The sequence below is a fragment of the Apostichopus japonicus genome, chromosome 2 (genome assembly GCF_037975245.1).
Source record: "Apostichopus japonicus isolate 1M-3 chromosome 2, ASM3797524v1, whole genome shotgun sequence".
NCBI lineage: Eukaryota > Metazoa > Echinodermata > Holothuroidea > Aspidochirotida > Stichopodidae > Apostichopus > Apostichopus japonicus.
Window position 1 is genome coordinate 29,497,756 of NC_092562.1, and position 23,617 is coordinate 29,521,372.

At 36.9% G+C, this 23,617-nt stretch overlaps 2 protein-coding genes across 7 annotated transcripts in view; both read right to left on the reverse strand.

Moving 5' to 3' along the window:
• LOC139955263 (nipped-B-like protein) overlaps positions 1 to 7,557 on the reverse strand; it is a 58,613-nt gene extending 51,056 nt beyond the window's left edge. Inside the window, exons 1-7 of one of the 4 annotated variants that reach the window (XM_071955122.1) lie at positions 7,364 to 7,557; positions 5,129 to 5,222; positions 3,951 to 4,116; positions 3,337 to 3,452; positions 1,963 to 2,049; positions 1,285 to 1,449; positions 813 to 907 (exon numbers count right to left, since the gene is read on the reverse strand). In XM_071955122.1, coding sequence (XP_071811223.1) covers positions 813 to 907; positions 1,285 to 1,449; positions 1,963 to 2,049; positions 3,337 to 3,452; positions 3,951 to 4,116; positions 5,129 to 5,195 — 696 coding nt within the window. In that variant the 5' untranslated portion in view covers positions 5,196 to 5,222; positions 7,364 to 7,557. Of the gene's footprint in view, positions 1 to 812; positions 908 to 1,284; positions 1,450 to 1,827; positions 2,050 to 3,336; positions 3,453 to 3,950; positions 4,117 to 5,128; positions 5,223 to 6,979; positions 7,311 to 7,363 lie in introns of those variants that run through there. The other 3 variants (XM_071955121.1, XM_071955119.1, XM_071955120.1) reach the window with 3 other exon arrangements.
• Positions 7,558 to 12,424: 4,867 nt separating this feature from the next.
• On the reverse strand, positions 12,425 to 22,171 carry LOC139955425 (uncharacterized). Of its 3 annotated transcripts, none has more exons than XM_071955131.1 (8): positions 22,005 to 22,171; positions 19,907 to 20,876; positions 18,858 to 18,951; positions 17,970 to 18,052; positions 17,253 to 17,413; positions 15,914 to 16,054; positions 13,471 to 13,529; positions 12,425 to 13,054 (listed from the first exon to the last, which is right to left on the reverse strand). In XM_071955131.1, exons 2-8 carry the CDS (start codon positions 20,648 to 20,650, stop codon positions 12,591 to 12,593), a joined length of 1,746 nt encoding a protein of 581 aa, XP_071811232.1. In that variant the 5' UTR covers positions 20,651 to 20,876; positions 22,005 to 22,171; the 3' UTR covers positions 12,425 to 12,590. The 3 variants fall into 3 exon arrangements, with proteins under 3 accessions (XP_071811232.1, XP_071811233.1, XP_071811234.1); XM_071955132.1 differs by having other exon boundaries at positions 19,907 to 20,882; XM_071955133.1 differs by having other exon boundaries at positions 19,907 to 20,882; positions 22,142 to 22,159.
• Positions 22,172 to 23,617: the final 1,446 nt, after the last annotated feature.

Below are 23,617 nucleotides of genomic sequence, written 5' to 3' on the forward strand. Positions count from 1 at the left end.
CAATACCTTAAGCAGCTGCATCAGGAGGTTTTGATTCAATGGTTCAATGATTCAATGATCCAATGTCTTTCTTACCAATCCAAGTTACATTCACATTCCATTACATGGCCTTTGATCTAACTTACAGATATCTGACTGGTTACAGCTATATCTGAGTACCTGATTTACAATTTCCATCAACAATTTACTCTAAATACATCAATTATGTGTCCACAAAGTTTTGTTTGCAAAACTAAGATTTGTCACTCAAATTTGATAGTGCTAATTACCCATGTTGGTTCCGTAAACTACCAGATTCAGAATCTGGTTAGTCTGAGCATTTGCTGCAAGAAGCAAGCAACACAATGTACAAGGTTAATGCTTCTAATAACTGTGATGTTATACTGCTAAACATGCACTTCAAAAGCCAAGACCTTAAAATGTATCATCCATATAAGCAACACAACCTGCAAAATGCCTTAAAAGAAACACAAACCAAACCATTATTATGAGACTATGTGATAGAGATAACTGAACAACATTCCCAAACAGCTATGAAAAATCTTACTCCATTTGGAAGATATCACAGATTTAATGTTCCTTCACACATGAGGCTGAAGACTTGATCAAGTCTAAATATCATCATGGATACAACTAAGACATCTCCCAAATAAGCTCATTCTTAGCTGTTTGGTGGGAGTTGTTCTTCACAGATCTCTGTCATATAAGTCAAAGATGATGGTTGGCTCTGTGCCCCCCCCCCCTTCCCATTTCTAATATCAGTCTTGGAGTTCAATTACAGATGAGTGATATGAATTAAGTATTCATCTCACCTGATGTCTCTTCTTTGATCTGCTTCTCTTTCCAGACGATGGTGCAGCAGAGGACTGAGGAGTAGAGGGTGCTGAACCTCCATCACTTGCTGCAGCTGTGTAGACAATGTATGATCTCGTTTCATTATTAAAACTCATCTAAATTACATATATCTCAGAAGATCTTTCGAATCTATAGACAGTTTACTCATTTAAGTCCATTTCACTCCATTGCACGTTTGTGAACACTTCTGAATTTCCTCTGGTTTCCACAATGGAAAATGTTTGACACTTTTATAACTAAGTTACAAGACGACTAGTTGTTACACTGTAAAGTGAAAAACACGCACTAGAAGGAAGTCAAACTCTGGTGCTCTGAGCTGACCGTCAACCTAATTTCAGGTGCACATTTAGGATATGAATGTCACACAAACTAATTTATTTAATCTATCAATTATCACAAAAACAAAATTTAAACAAATTTCAAACTTACAGGGAAGTGTGACCGGTGGAACTCGAGCTGAGCTTGACCTTTGATGAGGAATGTTTTGGGCCCCTGGAGGGACTGATGGGCTACCAGTAGCTTGGGCCCCTGGAGGGACTGATGGGCTACCAGTAGCTTGCATGTTAGGGAGGCCATTGACAGGAACAGGAGAACCTACCAGATTAAGAGATTCACACCAATGACAGGTTACTCTTAGTTGTACACAAATCACATAGGTAAAAATGAAAAACTAACCACAGGATAAAGATACATTGACTATCAGATAGAAGTATGTGTAAAGAGATGTCTCTTATTCCTATCTTAGAGACTAAATGGATATCAGCTCATGAACTTGCAAGAATATTGGTGACTAGTTTCATGACAATTTTATACATTTTCTAATCAAATACATTTGTTACTGGTAAATGCCTAAAAAGGTAGTTTTGCTTTTAACAGGCAGAAAGCTGGTAACCTCTCAAGTTTCTGAAAACTTAACCAGACAAGATATTATGACACAAGAAGTGCAAATCCAATATTCAGTGAGTATCATACCATGGCTTCCAAACATAGGTGCTCTTTGAGCAGGATGTGGGCTACCCTGAGGTGCTCTACCTGGACTGCCCTGAGGAAACCTAGCTGGGCTAGTACCACCCCTGGCAGGAGATGATGATGAGTTATTGTGGGTACCTAAATGGCCTCCTCTGTGGTAACCCCCTCCTTGAGGTTGTTGTGGAAAATGAGCTGCAGGTGCCATGGGCTGCCTTGGCTGTAGGTCTGTAAGAATCATAAGCAGAGTGATACTCTAAACTTCACAACAGTCAGCAACATTGCATCAGTGACTGGTACAGCATCTTCAACATTCAAATCATTCAAGTTCCACATAAGACATTCCACAATAGGTTCCACATTCCACATAAGACAAGTTCCATATAAGACAATAACATCCAAACAATATATGCTCTAATTACATAATTACCAAACCATTGATTCTGTACACATTTTGCAAGTGATGATGCATTATAAGCTGCATGAAGCATACAGGGAGTATACAAGATATTAAGGTTGTGCCCTAACTATACTATGAAGATTTTTTTATTCATTCAAGAGTTTTTAAAACGAGCTATGGAAGGATCCCCTCTTTTTGTTTTCTGAGTGACTTTCAGAACGATAAATTCACACAATTATGTTATAACATACACGTCACCTTTACAGAGGTCTTTAACACAAGTCAGCTTCCCTTGGTGATGAAATCTTAGCATGGGTTTTAACTCTTTTGAGCAATATTCTGTCGTTTTGGTAAACTTAACTGACAGTTAATTTAGGAACCAAGTGCAAAATTTTGATCTAAAATCTACAAGATTATCTCAGAAGAAAACCAGTGAAACCAGACTGTCACAATTACTTTTCTTGGCGACTGAAATGGAATCTCACTTTCAACCGATATCAGCTGTTGTTTTGTATTCTACAAGTAAGATTTACTCATCCCTTAATCCAGGGTTTCTTTAACTTTATCCCCCCACGAACCCCCTGTGGATGTCAGAGTTGTCCACGAACCCCCAACTTTTCGAGACACGATCTGAGTCATAATTATTATACTTTAATACGCATAACAGTGCTTTGTAAAAGATAAAGTTCATAGTGTAATATTGAACTGTCATGCGTTCACCAACTTCACCAAAGTCATGCGGCCTGTGGCTGTTTCATAATTCAGTTATGTTTCACATGCACGGTACGGTACTACTATGGCAACATATGCATATGGAACGCGAAAAGAGTTTGTAGATAGGTACGAATTTTGCATTACGAAATTATATGATATATCAGATTTTAGTTCTACAAAAAGTACTCTTGACTTTCAGAGAGGTCTCACAAACCCCCTGGGATAGACTCACGCACCCCGTGGGGCTTCATGCACCCCAGTTAGGGAACCCTTGCCTTAATCTCTACATGACCTCTTGTTCCCCATTATGGACTTGTGTAACATATTATGCATACTTTATGAAGTTTTTCATTGTGCGTTATTACACTGTGTCATTCAGTGTGATGTTAGTATTCACTCACTTCTCTGATCTTGTCTTCTAGTCCTGAATATATTTGGGTCTCTTGACAAGATAGCCTGGAGTAATGGTGGTGCACTTCCATCAATATCAGCTTCTTGAAGCATATCCTTCAGTTCACTGCAAGAGAATTTTGAAACACATTCAAGAATGACAATTCTGCTATTTTCCAAAAGCTCAGTGAATAGGTTACAAATTATTACATGACAAAAGCTTTGGAATTAGTAGCATATTTATACCCTGAGCTATGCTCTCAAAATATCTTAGCAAATAGGGCAGTTCTATGACGTTGGTAACATCATCACATTATCACCTGACTCACAGTTTTGTTTATTTGACAACCAATTCAATCATCTCAGACCACAGAATCACAATTAGAAGTAAGTAATGACCACTTCTCAAGCTCAAGGACAAAATACTTTCAAATAGTGGTTGAACTTTGCTTTAATTAAGTAATCTATTTGTCTTTTATTTTGTCTGTGTTTGTTTGCTTTCATATTTTTTTATTTTATTAATCACTGCAGAGAAACACCTCTCCTTCCAATATATTTATAAATTGGTGTAAGAAGAAAGTGATATTTCCATGTTTGTTTACACAGTTAAGGGGTTATTGCTTACATGTTATCAGTGTTGACCTGGCTAAGAGCATGGAGCAGCTGTGGGAGGAGATTCTCATCTTGAGTACTGAGAAGCCTTGCAGCTTCATCTGCTTGTTCTGCTCGGCCAAACAGGCTCTTATTCAAGGTCGAGGGAAGAGGCGATGGTAAGGGAAGTTCTGTCAACACTGAAAGATAAAGAAGCAGACAATGACTTAAAATCATGTAAGATACAACCAGAGACAAATCAACAAAATCAGTCGATCATCAAGTGACTCACCAATTGCTACATATTGCATTCAAAAGTATTTTCATTGTCGTTTTTTTACATTCTGGCTACCAACAGACTAAAGATGTGATATGGCTAACTGATCAACGTTCTTTCAGTAACTTCTGAAATGAGTACCACCAGAAAGTGTGGCTGGGTCAAAAATTCACACATGACTATTTCTTAATGCATCACCACAAACATCTAGGTAGAAAATGGAGAATAAGATGAATCCAAGCAGAAGATGTGAGGAAAACATATAATATGTCTGTTTTAGTGCTATGACTATTGGGACCCTTAAGTGATCCATCAGGCAAACACTTTCAATAAGGTCAACCCACACTGCCTGACTGAAGGGAACTGACTCAACTTGACTGTAGCAACATGGAAAATCATGCAAACCATGGAAATTTTGGTAGTGTGCTATGCTTAAGACTATGACTGATCAAGTCTTTACCAGATTTAAGTCACATCGGCTTGAATATAGGTGGTGTACGATTATTCATTGGTACATTAAAACTGCCCACTTTTATCAAATTGTACCAATCAGCAGCTTGTAAGTGACCTAAATGAACACTGCTTATTAACAAAAACAATGATTGTGCTCTCATTGGCCGTTCAGCGTGCCAGGGTCTTTTGTAAGACTACAGGCCTCCATGGCTATGAAAACTAGGTCACAACGGGAGAATTAAATCAGTCAGCTCAAGATAAATTGGGGCATCGTGCAGCTGGCTTTAGGCAAAATCAGCATCTACAGAAAACATACATGTATTATCTCACGACCAAGGTATGGTAAGGTACTCCAATTGAGATCTTTCCAATATCAAGCTGAATAGCAAGAACATCCAGTATTCTATACCACATAGAGTAAACACTTTATTATATCATCTTCCTTTCATAATAAATTTAAACAAAACTAATATTTTACTTACAGTCAGTTAGGCTGGCAATGCCTGACAACGTTGTTATCGGGACACTTGGAACCTCACCATTCATCATCTTGTCCCTTATTTCAGAGCAGTACTTCTACAAAGAAAAATAACATATTTTATTCTCCACTGTTTGAACTACATTCATTAATATTCTTTCCCGGTAGCATTTCTCAAGTCCTAAACAAATTCTAGTAGTTCTCGATTGACCTACACTGTGTATTTTGGCCCCTCCTTAAGTACTCATTCCCAACCAACAACCTTTAAACTGATGAAATAAGTTGACAACTCAAGCAAAGAGAAATTAAAACAATGTTTGGCTGCATTTTCAACCAACAGCCCACAGTGGTGTTACCAAACATTGTGCTCCTGAGTCTACAGCCATTTGCATATTTTTTCTCAAGCTTTCATTATCATTACTACTGTAGGTATTATGCTAAAACTTGCAAACTCAATAAGCAAATCAGTGTTACTGTACATTCAAACAACAATCCAGCACGCCATAAAAAGTTAACCCTGTTATAATAGTACTGTTCCTTCACATACTAAAAGGGCCCTTAGCAGGAATTCATTGTGTTAACATATTTCAATACCTTGGATATGGAATGTTGTAGACCTAACATAAGAAAAACATTTGCTGCATTACAACTTTATACTCTAGCCAACCTATGCATGAGGAAAACCTTTAAAATAACTATATAAGGACAGAAACTAAAAATTGCACTTGAACAGAAACCAGAAAACTTGCTTTTGGGGAGGAATGTTTTTGTATCTCAATGTGCTAGACCTAATGCCAGAAAAGACCCTTGTCCTATAGCAGAGGAATGAAGTTTATAGAACATGAGTTCTACCAAAATATCATTGGACTTCAGCCAAAATATCAGTTGTACATTATACGTTGTACATAAGTACTACCTCCCTTTGGTAACTACACAAATTATTTAAAAGAAGCAACTTTAATGCAAATCCCAGTAGCGTAGAAATGCTTTGCTTGTTGGAAAGTCAAATTTGGGAGTGCAGCATCAGAACGCTTATATTGCCACATGCACAAGACCTTGTTAGATTATAGTTTTTTAATGCAGAACAAATAAGCCATACAAGGCTAGGGCTTACTTCTAGAAAGAGAAATATCTTAGGACAATGATATTTGTGATTTACAGTTACACAGTTGGTACCTTAAAAGTTATAAACATGAAGGTCAATTTATGGATTTCTTTTTTCCTTAAACAAGAAAAGCTATAAGGAATATTTAATTCAGCAAAGTCTAAACCATACTTAATTGTTAGGCCTTGGGCTTAAATAACCTACAGATGTTCAACTTAATTACTTTAAATGTTAATTGTTAGATGTATGCTTTGTGAACTAACTGTTAAATTTTAACTTGAGCCTATTAAAAGTAGAGCTGAACAGAGATCAAGGTTAAATTACTTCTAAGTTCTAATGATACAGGCCTAAGCTAGGCAAGTCCTAACTCCATAATGGAGATTTAGGCGTCATACTGTATACAAATTAAAATGCCCAGCCTAAATAAGGATTTCGATATAGCCTGTGGCGTAGTATCAAATTTAAGATAGGCTATCATAGGCCTATCGAACTAAGCGAACTTGAAAATTGAACTTGAAGTGGAGTTCCTAGTGCAGATTAAAAATGATTGTGAGCCTAAGCTAGGCTTACGTTACCTCAGGCTAGACCCAGACCTATTTTTCTCTTCAGTCTTAGTCTTACTGATACAAGTCTTCTTACGTGAGGCTACATAGTACTACTACTAGTAGTGGCTTAGGCCTAGCCCCTACTAAATTAGTAATAGTAGGCCTATCTGGCTGGATCAGTAACTCAACAGTCGCTTACACTTACAGCACACCTCCTGTAGGCTCCTAGTGTATCTTATTTGCTTGCTATTCCCTTCTACTTAGTATGGCCTTCTTGCTAGTGTTATAACTGAATAGGTTCTCGGTATTCACTCACTACACAGTAGGCCTAGCGTTACTGTGTCAGTGTGCAAATTACTACAATGCTACAATTTACAACCACTGCACACCGTACTACTACTACTAGACTACCAATGTACCTGACTTGGCGTTTGCCTTCACACAATAATGCACAGATATATACAGATAACGCGCAGACGACTGTTTACATTGTGTCCTAACATGTTGACAATACCATACCAATGTACCGCTAGGCCTAATAATACATGTCCGTGAAAATCCAAGACGAAAAATAACTGCTCTCTTTTACCGTTTAAGAAGCTTCCCCGGGAAGTTTTCGGGCCTTGTGTGTTTCAGAGAAGCTCTTTATTTGATCACATATTCGCAGAGTTGTTGTTTGACGATCAAGCTGCAGGCTGAACCCCACAACTAGCTAGATATTAAATTTCTGGGAACAAAACCGCGCCAAAGAAATCTTCGTGTATAGAGTATATGTGTGTGCACGTCTTTTAAGGCACACAAATTAACTGGCGGATTAATTTTTTTTACTTAACAAAAGCCACAAAATTGTTAATATTATTCATTCAGTATGGAAGAAATGTTGTGAAGTGACAAATAAAATCGAATTTTCATGGCACAACTAAATTGTAGCGCATATTAAGTTTATCCCATTCTGATTCAGAGATAATTTAGCTAGGCTCAGTGATAATGAAAATGGCGGCTGACAATACCTAGTCTCAAATAAAGGTGATTAAACTAATATTTTTTCACCACATACTAATCTATATACTTTCAAGTGATGCTTAGCAAGAAAACAAGCAAATTTGCTATTAGAAAATGCTAAACTTGCTGTTAATCGGTTTATTTGGACACGTTATTTGCTGTTATTTAGAGAGCATACATAAATCTGTACGAAGTAGCATCGAATTTTGTGTCATTGCATCAAAGACTATACCTAGAGAAGAGACGTCACTTCACCGAAAGTTCAAAACGGAAGTTAATGCGACGCCACTTAAATTCGGGTAGCTAAAACCAGGGAGTTGTTCCATAACAACTCCCTGGTAAAACAGCAAGTTGTGTAGCGAAAGATCAAAGACACAATGTTCTTCAATAAATTACAATGACAACGAAACCAAAACTCTACACAGCTCTTTATATTGGTTTGCCAAGATAGAAACGGATAACTGGATCTAATTTCAACATAAACAGAAAATAAATGGTCTCTTAATTATAAGGCCCAAACAGTGACAACGCCACCGTCCCTTACTATATAAAATGTGCCAATCAATGTTCCATTATGGACTAATTGTACTGTTTCTTATGTTGTTCATTGGGGCGTAGTGTGTCTGTCTTCGCTTTTCACTGTAGTAATACCAATTAGTAATAATTAACTTATATAAGTGTCACACCTACTAAGTGAACTGTATAAAGTCGGCATTTACAGGCGCACTGATATGTGAGAATAGGCTGCTCAAGTAGAGCAAAAGCTTTGAAAAGTCAGGACGTTTGATTCTCAGGATAACTTTTTTGTTATCATTTTCCTTCTTATTTACATATTTATTTATTTTACTTAGCTGTGACTGTCATAACCCACGAGTGTTGAAAATGCATACAGCGTCTCTGAATTGATGTAACAGGGTGGATGCCAGAGCTAGGATACTGCTATAGCTATATATCTTCCGCCATGGTAGCATCTTGAATGGGAAAGTTACCAACTTTACAAATTGTGAGATACTTTGTAATGGCATATTGTGATAGCGGTGTGAATGATCATGCTATCACGGTAATTCACTGAAAATAAGTTTTTTCCTTCATAATATTTATGTCACTTATTAACTTACAAAGGAAAACATTTCTAAACACAAGTTCTAAATACAGAGAAGATGATAATATAGCAAGTATTCCAGTTGTATTTCATGTCAAGGTCATATGATGATGACATCACAGACGACTTATTGATCCATTCCTAGAAAATCGAGGGTTTCACCTGCCAAAGCATCGAATTAACCACATATCGGCTTAGGGACACGATATTGACAATGGATTTACAACTAACAGTGTGGGATAGTGTTCTCTTTAAGGTGTTACATTATTTAGAGATAAAGCAAAGGTATGCCAGTTTATCATCGTGAATGTCAAATACTTTTAATGCCAACTTTTACCTTTTTTTCAAAACATGTCCACATGATAAGAAGACCATAACTTCCTAGTTGTATTATAAAGTCAGCAAATTGCTTGCCATGGTATCTACGTTTTCATAAAGGACCAAGACTTACTTCGATGACCATTCTCGAACTGTAAAATTAATGAGTGACGTCACACCGACAGGGTACTTCCCATTTCTTCGTGAAATAACTTGAAACACAAGGCTTGCCAAATTCTAACAGATATTTCAAATGCTTTCGCAGGTATCAATTCCTTCTTTTTCCATCCGTTTTAGCCTATGACTTGTTTTGCAAGGAAAATCATAACTTCGACGTCAATATTCGCTTACAGGTTATGCGTTACAGCCACAACGGTTACCTTCCCACCTTGTGAGGGCTCACTTCCCCTTAGACCGAAAACGATTTCCTGTTGCAAATCTGTTAGTTGCTGTACAGAGCAGAGCCAGTGTCGCTTCTTCCCTAGCCACAATCTTTGATTTTATTCTGAAAGAAAATCACTTTGAAGAACAGTGACCATATCGTGATTACATTTTCTGCTATGAAAGCCACTAGCCCTCTATTAACGGCGGTTGGCCAGTTCATAAACTCTTTTACATACATAACCATAAATAGCAATTTGTTGTCAAATAAAACCAATGGTCACTTTGCGTATCTATCCCAGCCGATTGCCGACGGAGTTTCTTGATGTAACGTTGGCTCAGATGGGAAATAAACAAAATTACACATTTATATATCAACCTTTCCACTATTTAATTTGAACAATTTTCTGTTTTTGCTGGAAATTCACTTTTTCTAAAGAAATGTGACTGTTTTTCTCTAAATTTCAAGCAATACTGAAATTTTCATTTTTTATATTAACATTTTCCAAATTTCCGGGTTTTTCGTTTTGTTTTACTGGAAACTGCATCTATATGGTATCTCAAATTATCAACTCGTTCCTCGAAATTTGAACTTTTGACTGGAAACTTCGTTTCCGAGCCCAAAATTAAGTTATGTTTCTTTAAATGTAGGATGATAAAGGTGGTCAGTTGGCCTACTGTAAGGCAGCTTAGAGTAGAAGTCAGGTTTGCCCCTATGGCACAGAGGGCCCAGCAGTGGCGTAGGAAGGTAGTTTTGAGTGGGGGGGGGGCTGAAGACTGATGGCCGGCCTGGGGGAGGGGTCTAAGGGGAGGGGGTGTCCCCTCCCCTTTGGAATTTTTTGCATTTCCAGGTGGCTTCAGATGTAATTTGGTGCAATATAGCACACTTCAACACCCATTCCATTTTGTAAACTTAATTTTGTATTTTCACCTGGCCTTAGATGCAATTTGGGGCTCCAAATGAGATTTTTTTTCTCATTTGGAAATGAAAAAGGGGTTTTCTGACTTGCGAAGTGGGGGGGCGGAATGATACTTCCGCCCCTCCACATTTTTCACTGGGGGGGGGGGCTGGCGCCCCCCCAGCCCCCCCGGTTCCTACGCCCTTGGGGCCCAGGCAGCTTGCTACACTTTTCAAAGTTAGTGACAAGAGTATGTGTAATGTCACACACAACAAGATTAGTATGTGTAATGTCACACACAACAAGACTAGTATGTGTAATGTCACACACACTTCTAAAAGGAGATACACCAAATGGTAGATCTGGAATATTCAGAAGGTGCTCACTCCCCCCCCCCCACCCACCCTCCCCATGTCCCAGACTGACATGAATTTCAAAGTGGGGTCTACACTACACTTATAGAAGTAAGGGGCTGGGGGTGAGTTGGCATGGGCTATTGCTATGGTGCTGATCAATTCTTAGTTTACTTTTCATGTCCATGATGAGGGGGAAAAGGCTGGACGGGGCTGATAATAGGGGCTAGCTGGGCCCACTATGGGGACCATTTAGGACAATGCCATTGCTCTTACCAATTATCCAGTAATTGTGCTTAACTGTAAACGCTTTCAAACCAAATGTCACTGTTGGCCTTTCCTTGACATACAATATTTAGGTCCTTCTTTTTGTGCATGTTTTCCTGAAATGTTCAGAGACTAGGTACTATATCAACCATTAGGACCAGTACTATACATCATGCCCACATTTGTATATTTACCTGCAGATGCGCTAAGTCAAAAAAAAGTTTTCTTAACAGGTTAGAGTTTGTTTTGTTTATTTATTTTATCATCTGTCCCATATGACATACCTCGCTGATGATAATATACAAACTGCTTATCCAATAAGAACTGTATCATCGATCTAATTAGGAGGTATATATACAAATATATATACATACATATATATATATATATAAATATATATATATGTATATGAATATATATATATATATATATATATATATATATATATATATATATGTATATGAATATATATATATATATATATATATATATGTGTGTATATATGTGTGTATATATATTTATATTTGCATCCACAAAACATCACCAGAGATAGCATACAAGTTTCACCAAGGAATAATTTGAGTATTCAAATGTATTGAATTCTCTTTCACATTACTATATGGTTCCTTTGTATAAACAAAAATTGCTATACATCTTTGAACATGTTCAGCAACTGGATCATTGCTCATAGCATTTTGCTAAACTGAATAAATTCTTCCCAGTTCATCATAAAAGTTGTCGTCCGAAGAAATCAATCTGATATGTGTTAACTACATCTGATCCTTCAATAAATGGATTCCAGATGACATCATTCATCCTGGCAGCAAGTCCGCTAGACTTGTTCTTCGGTATAACCTATGTGTATTTGTGTACCTTTGATGTACTTATGTGTATTTGTGTACCTCTGATGTACTTATGATGTGTATATGGGTACTTTGATGTACCTTTGTGTTTTTTTGTACTCATGATATGCTTCTGTGTATTTGTGTACTTATGATGTACTTATGTGTATTTATGTGTATTTCCATACTTGTAATGTACTTATGTATACTTATGACGTGTATTTCTGTACTTATAATGTACTTATGTGTACTTATGACGTGTATTTCTGTACTTATGTACACTTCTGACGTGTATTTCCATACTTATAATGTACTTATGTGTACCTATGACGTGTATTTCTGTACTTATGTACACTTCTGACGTGTATTTCCATACTTATAATGTACTTATGTGTACTTATGACGTGTATTTCTGTACTTATGGACGCTTCTGACGTGTATTTCTGTACTTATAATGTACTTACTGATGTGTACTTATGACGTGTATTTCTGTACTTATGTATATTATGACGTGTATTTCTGTACTTATAATGTACTTATGTGTACTTATGATGTGTATTTCTGTACTTATGATGCACTTATGATTTACTTACGATGTGTATTTGTGCAGTCTTTGATTCAGGTTGTAGTTCTCTTAATAATCACAGCAAGCTCAGTATGGTCTCTGATGCATACCCTGACCACCAGAGGGCATTCCTGGGGGCATTCCTGGAGGAGGTGCATTTACTGGGGGAACAAAGAAAGGGGGAGGGGCAGCATAGGGTGACATTGGAGGAGGGGAAGCATGCATCGGACCACCTTGAAAATTACTGTACATATTGGGAGGTGGTGGTCCATACCCTGGTGAACTGTTATGGAAATGACTGGGTGCAATGTTTGACTGATAATTAGGGCTGTTAAAGGGCATCTGATAGAAATTTCCATTAGGTGGTGGATGGTGAACACCCTGCTGCCATTCAGGCCGATGCCTTCTGTCTGATCCCTGAGGTTGGGGGTATCTTGGGTACTGACCAGGAGGACCTCTCTCACTGTGAGATGGATGCTGTCGGTTATAATGTCCTCGGCTTGCACCCCTACTCTGATGATGGTCACCTCTGCTGTTGGTGTGACCTTGACCTGACCAGAAAAGAACGAAAAAGAATTGCATAAGTGTATGAGTTTATGCTAATATTTAAAACAATTAAAAGTAAATATGTTAATGTTTCTATAATGAACTATTATTATTATTATAATATAGACTATGCATCATAACACAGAAATTAGAAATACATTTAATATTGTTAGGGTTGTTATTATCGTTATTCTTCCTCTTGCTTCTCCTACTCCTCTTCCTTCTCCTTTTGTTGTTGCTGTTATTAATTATGGAATTTACTATGTAATTGTTATCTAAAGTCTGTATCTAATTTAATTAGATACAGACTATAATCCATCTGTCAGATTTTACAACATTAATTATCATAATAATAATAATCAGCAGTTATTTTTACGACGCTTAAGCGACCACAAATGTGGGAGAAACCCGCAGTACCTACCACTAGTAACTGGTCTTGGTGAGTTGCCATCTTGATCTCCTTGCTGGTTACTTTCATCTCTGAAACAACAAAATGTACAGAAAAAGATTGTGACCTTTCACTTTGGACATTGAACATATCCAATCTATAATGGTTACTGCAATATACAGCAATACCAAGTGTTTTGGAATATCCCAAGATGGAAACATGTTTCAAGGATGAATGTACATAGGCAAAATTGAATTTTGGTTTGTTGTAGGCAACTTAAAACCATTGTTATAAGGTACTGTAGTCTCTAGACGCTTTGGTAATTTTAAATAAATGACCCCTCAAAGTCTCATCAGAGGGGCTGGACTAAGTAAATCTAGATGACAGATGACAAAACCAGAAATTCGAAATACAGTAGGTTTCCATGAAAACAGTAACGTTGATTCTGGATCAGATATGTTTGAAAGCTCCCTTTCTTGAGATATCATGTTTTGCTGTCTGCTGATTGGAAGTAACATATATTTTCATTCTTGACAAAAGAGCAAATTCCTATGGAAACTAAGCACATGATCCTAATAAAGGGAACCTGTCCAATCTGAATACAAAGATGATTTATGCTGTCATGAATGATGACACATGATCCTAATAAGGGGAACCTGTCCAATCTGAATGATAAAGATGATTTATGCTGTCATGCATGATGATGCATGATCCTAATAAAGGGAACCTGTCCAATCTGAATACAAAGATGATTTATGCTGTCATGAATGATGACGCATGATCCTAATAAAGGGAACCTGTCCAATCTGAATGATAAAGATGATTTATGCTGTCATGAATGATGACGCATGATCCTAATAAAGGGAACCTGTCCAATCTGAATGATAAAGATGATTTATGCTGTCATGCATGATGACGCATGATCCTAATAAAGGGAACCTGTCCAATCTGAATACAAAGATGATTTATGCTGTCATGAATGATGACACATGATCCTAATAAAGGGAACCTGTCCAATCTGAATGATAAAGATGATTTATGCTGTCATGCATGATGACGCATGATCCTAATAAAGGGAACCTGTCCAATCTGAATGATAAAGATGATTTATGCTGTCATGCATGATGACGCATGATCCTAATAAAGGGAACCTGTCCAATCTGAATGATAAAGATGATTTATGCTGTCATGCATGATGACGCATGATCCTAATAAAGGGAACCTGTCCAATCTGAATGATAAAGATGATTTATGCTGTCATGCATGATGACGCATGATCCTAATAAAGGGAACCTGTCCAATCTGAATGATAAAGATGATTTATGCTGTCATGCATGATGATGCATGATCCTAATAAAGGGAACCTGTCCAATCTGAATGATAAAGATGATTTATGCTGTCATGAATGATGACGCATGATCCTAATAAAGGGAACCTGTCCAATCTGAATGATAAAGATGATTTATGCTGTCATGAATGATGACGCATGATCCTAATAAAGGGAACCTGTCCAATCTGAATGATAAAGATGATTTATGCTGTCATGCATGATGATGCATGATCCTAATAAAGGGAACCTGTCCAATCTGAATGATAAAGATGATTTATGCTGTCATGAATGATGACGCATGATCCTAATAAAGGGAACCTGTCCAATCTGAATGATAAAGATGATTTATGCTGTCATGCATGATGACGCATGATCCTAATAAAGGGAACCTGTCCAATCTGAATACAAAGATGATTTATGCTGTCATGAATGATGACACATGATCCTAATAAAGGGAACCTGTCCAATCTGAATGATAAAGATGATTTATGCTGTCATGCATGATGACGCATGATCCTAATAAAGGGAACCTGTCCAATCTGAATACAAAAATGATTTATGCTGTCATGCATGATGACGCATGATCCTAATAAAGGGAACCTGTCCAATCTGAATGATAAAGATGATTTATGCTGTCATGCATGATGACGCATGATCCTAATAAAGGGAACCTGTCCAATCTGAATACAAAGATGATTTATGCTGTCATGCATGATGACGCATGATCCTAATAAAGGGAACCTGTCCAATCTGAATACAAAGATGATTTATGCTGTCATGAATGATGACACATGATCCTAATAAAGGGAACCTGTCCAATCTGAATACAAAGATGATTTATGCTGTCATGAATGATGACACATGATCCTAATAAAGGGAACCTGTCCAATCTGAATACAAAGATGATTTATGCTGTCATGCATGATGACGCATGATCCTAATAAAGGGAACCTGTCCAATCTGAATACAAAGATGATTTATGCTGTCATGAATGATGACACATGATCCTAATAAAGGGAACCTGTCCAATCTGAATACAAAGATGATTTATGCTGTCATGCATGATGATGCATGATCCTAATAAAGGGAACCTGTCCAATCTGAATGATAAAGATGATTTAGGCTGTCATGCATGATGACACTTACTTCCTTCTGGCATCTTTCCTCTTCCCTTTCTCCAAAGCTTTCTTCTTTTTAGCATTCCTCTCTTGTTCATCATCACTGTAGTCTATATATTCTCTTGGAGGCTCCTCATCGTTAGCCCATGATGCATCTGAGCCCTTCATTCTATTTAAAGAAGGGAAAGGATTGACACTTATAATAACACAATTTACAGGTTCTATCCTTACTCATAATGATGATGCTGATGATGCTGATGATAATGTGACCTAAATTTCTACCAGACCCTTATGCCACTCTGTAGAGCACTTCACAGGGATTAATGTAATTGGCATCTCCTAGTAAAATTGATCATGCACAATGCATGCTTAATGGAGTCCTCCAGCCTGGAATTCAACAGAGGGTACTGATATAACAGTCCTAATGTGTGTGACCTCTGAATCAAAGCAACACAATTTTGTGAAAGCACTCACAAGGAGGCAACTTGGCATACAGATGCACTGGACTAGTTCAGGCTCCCACTCGATCTAGGCCACCGTATGAAAAAAGGGTTTCAGAAAACATCAATCAAGGTAATAGTTTGACTTGAAAACTTCAAAAATATGTTTCAAAAGATTTCTTCTTCAATAATTCTTCAATAACTAAATCAATTATACTTCTAGTAATCAACTCACAGTTCTGGTATGTTCAGCTGCCAGAGACTTCAGCTTGTCAAGTTAATATGACACCGCCCTCTGTTAATTCTAAGCGTAGCTGGAGAGCCCATTGTTACCCACAATGCAACATTGTAAAGGTGTGCAGTAGGTTTAGCACTTTCAGTATTTTATGTTAAAACCTTCATAACTTTTACCCTGCTTTACAGAGTGCAGGCACTGAATTATTCTGTTTTACATCACTCTCCACGCTATTAAATGATATTAATTTATTTATTTTATTGTTATTATTAAATAATAAAAGTTGCAAATGAATATGATCTTGCAAGTGACTGTATAGATAATGTCACTGCCAATATGTAAAACCATGTAGTACTTTGTAAGTATCATGGTACTGTTTTACTGTAACCTTGATAACTACATACCACACAATGTAAGCAAGACTGGGATACCATGTAAGCAGAGGCAATAAAGAAGGGTCTTTGTTCTTACCTTAACTGCCAAGTTAATTTCAAATTGTCAATTGACAATGCTAACTTAATTTGATGGCCATCAATATACCTCACATGGTACTGATGCCCTAACACATCGCGATGTTACTTCATATGTCACTTCAGGGCTACACTGCAGCTTAACGAAATACAATCATTTTATGTAAGACTTGGAACTAGATTCTGTTACGTTCATGTACCTAACAGCAGGAAAAAACTTACGCTCTCAATTCCCTGACAAAGACATATTTGGTTATTTCTTCCTGCTTGGGAGCAAAGTAGACATCAGCGTTAAGGGACAGCCCTAGGTCAGTGATTTCCTTAGCAGAATTGAACCTTACAGTATAAAATGGATTGGACACTGGACCAAATAATTCAAACACCTGGAAGAAGAAGAAGGGAATGAAATTCAGTGATGCACGTAGATTCAGATCTAGAAACAAACTGTAACATTAGTGTTCAAGTCTATGTTAAATGATGTGTTTTTAAGCTGTTTTTTGTGTCAAATCGCATCTCAAAAAGATCCTAACAAGACCAGAACGTCAGCCTTCTATCTTCATACAGCTACTTACTTCTTCAGTAGATAGTGTACAAACTGTTTGCATTTCACAAATCAAGTTGACCTTTCATCTTGTTATTAAGACAAACAATATCAGAGCACTAAAAACATTGAAGTAAATAAAATGCTAATTGATCTTTCTTCGTTGTATAGCTAGAGGCAATATACATACAATGGGAGAGCAATTTTCTTATACAATCTTTTGTCTACGCTGTGAAACTGATTGACAAGTACATTTAAGAAGTTTTACACACTGTGAGTACAACAATAGGAATTCAACTCTAGTAAATACCCCATGATGCATTGCATATAAACACAAACTAACCCATCCCTATCTGTTCTCTTTTGAAACACTCTGCTGAGAAACAAACTAATCTTACCACACCGATTGGATGTCTGTTCTCCCCGAAGAGGACCGTCTCTTCATTGAGAGCTGGTGTGTCTGTATTAGAACTAACAACCACTAGACAGAAAGGAAACAAAATACAAACAACCTTACAATAAAGAGAAACGTCAAGAAGGAAATAAAATACCCACAAGCAACCAGCATAGATGTAACCCTGCACTCAACATGTAAGAGTTTTGAACATTGAAGACTTCAGCAGATCATTATGAAGGTAGTTGCACTCAGTGGACCCACACATCAACTCTAAATGTTCATGCACAATGTACACTTGGGAGTTGTACTGAACATGCTTCAAGGCATTACAGAGTGGAAGCCGCCAGTTCAGACTATTGTACAATGCTAATACCACTCCATGCTGTCCTCTCATTTCATGCTTCAGTATGAACAGTTCCTACCCTTTATCTACTAAACAAGATATTGATACTGCTCATACTGTCAACACAAGTAGTGCTTTGAACCAACATGACATGACAGTACACTATATATAAACAAATTGATAAATTAAACTAACTATAGGCAGTCTTGAATGCAGGTCAACAGAAGACAAACATATAAGCCAGTTCTAACCATTTGCTAACACATTCTGTGAGAAGTAATGCTCACAAAATTAAAGAAAAATAAAGATCTGTGCATTATTTAGTGGCTGAACACAGAAATATATGCATCAAGATTGAAGCATATCATGGCTCAGGTGCAATGTGGGGATGAATTAACACTTGCTATACATACAGTACATGTATATATGTAACATGCCCTCTTTGCTTTATAAAACTGATGTTGGCTATCAGTGCCCCCCAGACAATTGTTATCCATACATAGTCATACATAGAGCTCCTATTTGTTTCCTCCAATCGGTACATACCTAGCTGTCCTATGATGCTTGAAACTTTCCCTAAAAGGTTGACTTCTTCATCGTCAGCCAGGCGGTAATCCACAAAAGGGACAGCAGGTAAATCCTGAGTAAGACATTTCAAATGGCAAATATTTATCTTGTTTAATATTCTCATTTTTGAACTTATTAAGTTTGCTTTGTGGACAATCTTTACAAAATAGCAGAGTTGATCCCATGGTTATTTGGAGATAAAACTGGTGGTCTTCTACTTGTATTTGAAACGTTCATATGCATGTTGTTATTGACTTCAATTCTAACTAGGTATTTTCAGCATTAAAAATCAGTATCGCTGTTGAAAGAAATTCTCGGGGACAAGCTAGTACAGTAACAGAAAGAGACCTAGAATATTTATCCACTTCTGAAGTTGATATTTTAGGTATTTTCCGACCATTTGAAATCACTGCACAACTGGTTTTTTTTTTTTATAAATGGTCTGTAGATAACATCAAGGTGAGACGCAAGGACATTTCATATCATTTTGATTCACAATGACTGACTTTTCAAAACCTCAGTTGCTCTTATTATGCTTATTTCAGTGGATGATGCATTAATTACAAAAGTTTCAGTCTTAATGTTTTGCTTCTGTTTTCTTCCTTTAATTTTGATGCCCGTCACCTAAATTAAGTTTAACTTCCTGAGGGCTGCCTTCATAAGACACTGTAGGCTACGCAATGGTTTTTCCTACTTCCAAGGCTTCTGCCTGATCAATGTCTTCTGGAAGGGTGTAGCCAGGGGCGGTGATGGTGCAGTAGCCCCTCCCAAAATGAGAGAAACAGATGGAGGGGGGGGGGAGGGGAAGGTGGAGAAAAAAAGAGACTCTCTGTGACGATAAAACAATTAAGTAAGTACTGTAAAGACACCCAAAGTTGTCAATACAATTTGCGATGTCCTACCTCAAGACTGAGATTGGGAGAGAGGGGAGTGGGATGGGGGGGTGGGAGGGGGAAGGGAAGAGATGAGCTACATACCCATGGTCCTCTCATCTGTTATCAATAATCTGTATTGCAAACATTCCTCACCTGAAGCATGACTTCTTTTTTAGTTTTTAGAGGCTCAGGTATAAACGATGGATTTTCTCCTTCAGTCTTCACAACTGCTTTCATCTCTTCTGTTTCCTGTTCGGTGGAATCGCTATCATGTTCGGTGGAATCGCTATCACTTGTGGAGCTGCAAGATGAAGATTCTTCAGAACCACTTTCTTCCTCCTCTGATGAACTGTACACTACCAAGCTGGCTCCACCGGTAGAGGTGATATATGTCACCTCGCAATCAATCTCTCCATGATTACTGATGTCAATGTTAGATTCCTCATCAGATTTAGTTGATGATTCTGTTGGATTAGCAGTACTACTTAATGCATTAACATTGGTTCTGATATCTACATGATCGTCTGTTTTCTCTGTTTTAATATTGTTGAGTAGGTTCAATGAAAACACAGCCTCATGCTCCAAGTTTGGAGTGACTTCAAAGTCCAATTTCGAATTGCTTGAATCTGATTCTTTGGGTGCAGCAGTTTCTTTCCCAACATCAAGTTCCATCACTTCGATATTTCTATCAGATTTTGTCTCTGCGGTATCCATTTCACTAGTAGTTTCAACCTTAACTACGTTGACTTCTCTACTTCCTTCGACAACTTCACTTCTAAAATCTGCTTCATTGTCCTTCTTTTCACAATTATTGACTGGTGCATGTTGAGAATCAGTCTTGATTAGAGCACATGTGCTTGCCTCATTTACAGACATCTCTTTCTGTGTGGTATCCATTTTTAAAGTGTTGTTATGTTTCTTCTTGAGTCTGCCTTCTCTCTCTGAACATGCTTCCCTCTTTTAGACCAAGTAATATCAGTCTTCATAGACACATTTAATTCTGTTCTACAGTTCTGATCATTTAAATTCTGACTAATAACTAAAGATCTTGATTGATGAAGGTACTGGTTGTCTCCCAGAATTTCAACAAGTATTATCACTGAGTTGTTTCAAATCAGGAAATCTGAATCTGCAATATATAGGTACAGCAGCAAAAGTTAGAAAATTTCTATAGAAGCTGATCATTTATAATACAATCAAGTAAGGATTTGATCAAGTTACACCAAGTTTGTGTGAGATAAACCATCAACTTATGAACCAAGAACATGTTTAAACTATACACAGATTATCATATGTAGGCTATATATCTAGGCTAAATGCATAAGTTAAATCTATAAATGATACTTTAACATTTAAGTTTAGGCCTAAGTAGGCCCTAGGCCTATACCAATAGGAGATTACAGTAAAGTCTATTGTACATGACTAGTATTGATGTAGGCTGTAGTAATAGTAGCATGGACACTTCGAAGTTCGGACACCTAAGCCTTAAAACACCCCAAAACTATATCTATTGGTATAAATCACCTGAAAATATACTTGATATGGTGGGAGAAGTGTGTTATATTACGATACACAGCCAAACTTTCTTTCCTGCAAACTGTTTTCACGTTGTATTCCAAGATGATTCTTCGTGATTGTGGAACTGGTATTTCTTTGCTAGAGTATTGCGAAGTTCGGACACCCGGCCCAAAGTGTGGCGCTGGTGATAAAATTGGTTGCGCAGTTGCTCTTTCAGTAATTATAACAGACTTCATAGATCTCCGTCATTTTATTTTGACAAATATGAAAGTACTTTCTTGCACGTATACGGATCATTTTGGAGAGAAAATAACTGTAGCTTCGTACTTTTTGGTGAAATTTGGCTCTTCCTGTAGGTTGTCATGGTGAAATCGTGTTTTTCTTAGGGGTGTCCGAACTTCACAGTGTTCCGAACTTCGCAATACTGACTAGCCTATAGGCCTATTACTTCTATTTTAAAGTAAGGCTAAATACATGTTTGATAAATAATAAGTAGGATAATACATAATTAATTTAACAATGGGCAACCACTTCCAGTTCAAATTCTTAACTGGGGCATAATTCACCCTAGGCCTAAACCAACGTTAATATCTACAAAAGCAGCATGATTTATGTAGACTTAGGCCTAGGCTAGTAAAGCCTAACTAATAGACTAGTGCGCAAAGTCAAAGGCCTAACCTGTTGGGTCTAAGAGTAATGTTGGACTACATCGACTAAATGCTTCGCAAATTACCGCAAAATATTAGTAATGAAAACCACTCTTCTTCTTTTGATAGAAACTGATGTTATAGGACGGTTTTAATTGCATTGAACCCAACAGTTAGCACTGCATCGCGTATACCTCACAGTCACAGCGCATTCGTACCTTACCAATGAAGTAACCATGTGTTGTTCATGATGTGATGGAGGCCTGGAAGCAGACTACATTTCCACCAAAGATATAAACAAATACTAGAAGGACCAGAGCTCTGAGAAGGGCGATTCAGTAATGATGACGCAAGACCTCCAATAGCAAATGTCACGCATGGGAGATATTGGGTAGGAATACAAGTTGTGAGGATATTCTGGCGGTAAACAATGAAAACATTATATACCTTATATTGACACACATATAAGTCCAATATTACTCCATTATTCTTAAAACAAAAGAAGGTCATTCGCATAATATGTAATGTTCATTATTTAGCTCATACTTCTGAACTGTTTTACAATTTAAAAATCTTAACTGTACCCAAATTAATTGATTTCTATACAGGTGTATTCATGTATAAGGTTTTTCATAAGTTATTACCACCCACTCTACAAAGCTATTTTTCTTTTGCATCTTGTGATACTTATAATATAAGGCACAAGAATTATAATTTTCAACAAATTTTTGCAAGAACAACCAAAAAACAGATGTGCATCTCCATCTCTGGTGTTAAACTCTGGAACTCATTTGATGATAAACTGAAGAACAATGGATCCCAGTCATTATTTAAGAAAATGTACAAACAAATGTTGTTATCTACTGCTATTTCAAATTGATTATCTCCATTAATGTAAAATATGTATAAATGCCCAATTTTTTCTTTCTTTCTTTTCTTTTTTCTCTCAATCTTTTCTTTTTTTCCATTCGATTTTCTGTTATTTTTGTAACCTTATGTAACCTTATGTATGTTAACCTGTCTTGACTAATTCTTTTGTCTGTACTTTTCAACACATATTTGGAGGAAACGATTCATAAGTATTGCACTTCAGTTTTTCTCCTTTTCCACACATTAGATCTTTGGTAGTTTTCATTGAATTATATATAAATATAATACCATGATTATTTGATTATATGTATTGAACTCTTGTTGAAAATGTACTTATCTTTTGTGTTGGAAATAAACAGTTTCATTGTCATTGTCATTGTCATTGTCAAAAAACTTAAAATTAAATCAAAAAGAGAAAAATATTCAACACTGTAAGTTCATCTCCTTATGTTATCCTCAACTCGAGATATGATTGATTGAAACATAAACCTCCAATAATTAGTTGAAGTTGGAGAACAGTAAGGGGGCTGTGATGTCATCTTTGCAAATGCTCTTTGGAAGCTTTACTTATATGCTATCATACATTTCTTGTTGATTTGTACTCGATTTCTGATACATTTGCGATTCTTGCTTAAGTTTGCCAAGGTTTTAATTTTCACCAAAATGTATCTTTTTTGAAAAAGAAATTCTTTTCCTCTGTGAATAAATTATTTGCAAATTATAAAGATAAACAAAGACATTTTCAGCTTAATTGTGCCCTGATGACATCATCCATTCTGATGTTGCCAGATGCATTTGTAGAAACTCAAAAAGTTTGGAAAATTCATAT

Excerpts from the sequence above, each read along its gene's own strand:
- LOC139955425 (XM_071955131.1), bottom strand. The coding sequence starts at position 20,650 with ATGGATACCACACAGAAAGAGATGTCTGTAAATGAGGCAAGCACATGT. Across the intron at positions 17,414-17,969 it reads ACAGACATCCAATCGGTGTG|GTGTTTGAATTATTTGGTCC; the intron begins GTAAGATTAGTT and ends TTCTTCTTCCAG. Across the intron at positions 13,055-13,470 it reads ACCAAGACCAGTTACTAGTG|GTCAAGGTCACACCAACAGC; the intron begins GTAGGTACTGCG and ends TTTTCTGGTCAG.